General features: G+C 38.3%; 1 protein-coding gene across 1 annotated transcript in view; it reads right to left on the reverse strand.

Moving 5' to 3' along the window:
* Positions 1-3,549, reverse strand: part of VPS8 (vacuolar protein sorting 8 homolog (S. cerevisiae)) — a 389,175-nt gene that overhangs the window by 89,247 nt on the left and 296,379 nt on the right. Inside the window, exon 40 of the mRNA XM_006869833.1 lies at positions 1,053-1,133. Within this exon, the coding sequence (XP_006869895.1) occupies positions 1,053-1,133 (81 nt within the window). The remainder of the gene's footprint in view (positions 1-1,052; positions 1,134-3,549) is intronic.

Consider the following 3,549-nt stretch of genomic DNA (forward strand, 5'->3'; position numbering starts at 1 on the left):
CTGTGTCTTTGTCAAGTTTCTTTCTGGTTGTTCTATCCATTTTTGAAAGTGGTGTATTAAAGTCACCCACTATTATTGTGGACTCATCTATTTCTTTCTTCAAATCTCTTAGAGTTTGTTTTAGATATTTTGGTGCTCTTTCATTGGGTGCATAGATTTTTAATATGGTTATTTCATTTTGTTCAACTGTCCCTTTAATCATGAGATAATGTCCATCTTTATCTATTATGCTATTAGTTATGTTTTATAATGTATTTATGCCATGTATTAGAGCTCCTAAGTTTGCCCCTAGCTTTTCACTGATGATCTTCATAGTTCTAGGTTTTACATTTAGGTCTTTAATCTATGTTGAGTTTGTTTTTGTATATGGTTTGAAATATAGGTTTTGTTTCATTCTTCAGCAAATGGATTTCCAGTTCTGCCAATATCATTTGTTCAAGAGACTTACCTCTTCCCCATTTAATGTATTTTGGGTCTCTGTCAAAGATCAGCTGACTATATGTGAATGGATTTACTTCTGCTTCTCAATTCTGTTCCATTGATCTATGCATCTTTCATTATAGCAGTAGCAGGCTGTTTTGACCACTGTAGCTATTATAAGAGCTCCCGTTTAATTTTATTTTGCATTCTGACCCATTCTCTACATGTGTTATTTTTGCATTTTTCACTTGAAAAAATAAAAAGGTATTTTCCTCACTGCCAATAAATCAAAAAGATAAAGTTAATCTGAATTATATATATTCCCACATTTTGACTATATAATAAATTGGAGGCCGGTGTGTTGCTGCAGGATAAAGACTGGACTGTTAACTGCAAGGCTGGTGGTCCAAACTCACTAGCTGCTACCCAGAAACCTAACATAGGTTTGCTGTGAGTTGGAACCAATTTGATGGCACTTATCAACAATAATGAGGTTAGAGAAAGTAAAAAACAAAATGAAAAACACACTCCAATCTAAAAAACCTCCACTAAAAAGATGGTAGGTAATCTTTAAGAATTTAAAAGAAATAGTTTCTACCTCAGGACAGACTTAGAAATAGCAAGTAACTTACTTGTTCATAGTTAAAGGTTTCCAACATTCCCAATATTAGCCCCTGGATTTCTCCAAGTTTTCCTCTTCCATAGACTGGATCCTAATTAAGAAAAAAAATTAAAATTTTGTTATGAGTCTTGATATTTTACCATTAATTTAAAATAGAAGTTATCTGAAAAAGCCAAATATTCTTAATTATTTTTCTACAGTCACAAAATACTCATTTTTTCCCACTGGAAATGCATAGTAGCCTCTCAAGCCATCTCACACATTTTGGAAAAAGAGACACAATTTAAATGATCCAGGCATCTTGCTTAACAATGGTCTTTGCAAGTCTAATTAAATTTCACTCTGGTTTTGTTTCTGCAAGAAACTTCCGTTTTTAATGTGGGATCCTAACCAGAGAAGTAGTGAAACCAGAGAAGGAGGCAGAGGTCAAGCATGGAAAGAGAGAACATCTGAGGACTCTGGACTCATGGAAAGAGAAAAGCTGTGTGTTGGAGGGCAGGGGGCTGGTCTGAAAAGTGTACCTTTTCTTTGTTTAAATGATTATATATTCCTACTACATGTTTTTGTACATAGCAAAAAAAAAAAAAAAGAGAGAGAGAATAGAGGCAAATACAAAAAAAATAGATGGCACATGGAGGGGACTGTAATCATTGCAATGAAATAAGATGCAATCGGTTGAGTGCAAAAGTGATGTTCTGCCATGCAGACTATCACTCAATTCACAATAAAAGGGTTTTAAAAAAGAAAGAAAGAAAGAAAAAGAAACAGCAGCTTCCACTCTTTTGTTGCAATCTAGTCAATTCTGATTCACCGTGACCCTGGAAGACAGAGCAGGATGACCCCAAAGGGTTTCCAAAGTTGTAAATTTCTACAGAAACTGATTGAGTCATCTTTATTCTACAGAGTGGCTTTTGGCTTAGAATCCCCACCTTCTGGCTAGCATTCAAGTGCTTACTCACAGTGTCACCCAGACTTCGTCTCCTTCATGTAAATATCAATGTGTCCTCTTTGAGCTCATTATCTGCTACATTAAAATCAATGTGCTCAGGGATATACAGAATCTGCCCAACAATGCTTCCTGCAACCCACATGCTATAAAGAAGTTTTTAGTCAACTCTTGGCCCAAACCAATAGCCCACACACAACACCACTGGTCTTCCAAGTATAAAGATACAGATAACTAATATTAAGTGCAAAAATAAAGGTAACATTTCTGATAACTTCTTAGGGAGTTGTTGTCGTTAAGTGCCATCAGGTTGGTTCCAACTCACAGTGACTCAGTATAAGGTTTCTGAGGAGCGGCTGCTGAGTTTGGGGTTATTAAAATCTTGATTAAGAGCAAATATGAGTTACTGTGAACCACAAGGTCAGTGGCTCGAGCCCACCAGCTGCTCTATGAGAAAAATGAGGCTTTCTGTTCCTGCAAATATGAAACCTTATACAGGGCTGCTATGAGTCAGAACTGACTAGATGGCATTTAGTAACAACAAAAATATGAGTTCAGAAGTTAATACAAGGCGGTTGTGAAAGCAGGGAAAAAACTCAGGTGAACAGATGCTCAAAAACATATGAAAGAACTCTGCCTGCTTGTCCTTACACAACTGTCTTCTCTTCTAGGCTCTGAAAATAGTGCTTGAAGACTGGGTAGATGTAGTTTTTAACTAAAGCTATCTTTTAGTACTTTCGGTTGGTCTACAGCACCATGAGATTGTTGTTGTTGTGATAATGGGTGTCCCTGGGAGGACCATGGGGGTGATGTTCACACCTCTGACAGTGAGATATGCATATTATGACATGGAACGTATTGGAGTTGACCTGATCATGAAGACCTGTTTTAGCCCCAACCGGGTGATCAGGCTCTCAAGTGACTTGGAGCAAGTTGGAGGGGCATCAGCCCACATCCAGGATGCCCTCAGCACAGTTATTGCAGTACGCAGAGGAGGATGTCTTATCTGGAAAGGTGTCAGCTGACAATATTGTGGGCCACTTCTTGATGAGTCTGGTTAACCAAGTACCCAAAATTGTTCCTGATGACTTCGAGACCATGCTCAACAGCAATATCAATGACCTGCTGATGGTGACCTACCCTGACAATCTTACACAGTCACAGATTGCCCTCAATGAGAAACCTGTAAACCTATGAATGGGTCCCAAGAAGCACTCCAGCCAATCTGGGCCCCAACCTTGGGATTCAGAATGAAAGAGAAATGGTTTCCTTGTGTTCTCAAGTCACACTGAATTAGGCTCTAAATAAATAATGACAACAATCTTTTGTAAAAAAAAAAAAAAATTGGTACCAACTCATGAAAAACTGCCCGGTCTTGGGCCAACCTCACAATTGTTGCCACACTTGAGCCCACTGATGCTCTCACTTTGCCAATCCATGTTTCTGGGGGTCTTCCTCTTTTTCTCTGACCCTCTACCTTACCAAATATGATATCCTTCTCCAGCGACTGGTCCCTCCTGACAATATGTCTGAAGTATGAGAGATGAAGTTTGGCCATCTT

Source organism: Chrysochloris asiatica, unplaced genomic scaffold (assembly GCF_000296735.1).
Source record: "Chrysochloris asiatica unplaced genomic scaffold, ChrAsi1.0 scaffold00135, whole genome shotgun sequence".
Classification (NCBI taxonomy): domain Eukaryota; kingdom Metazoa; phylum Chordata; class Mammalia; order Afrosoricida; family Chrysochloridae; genus Chrysochloris; species Chrysochloris asiatica.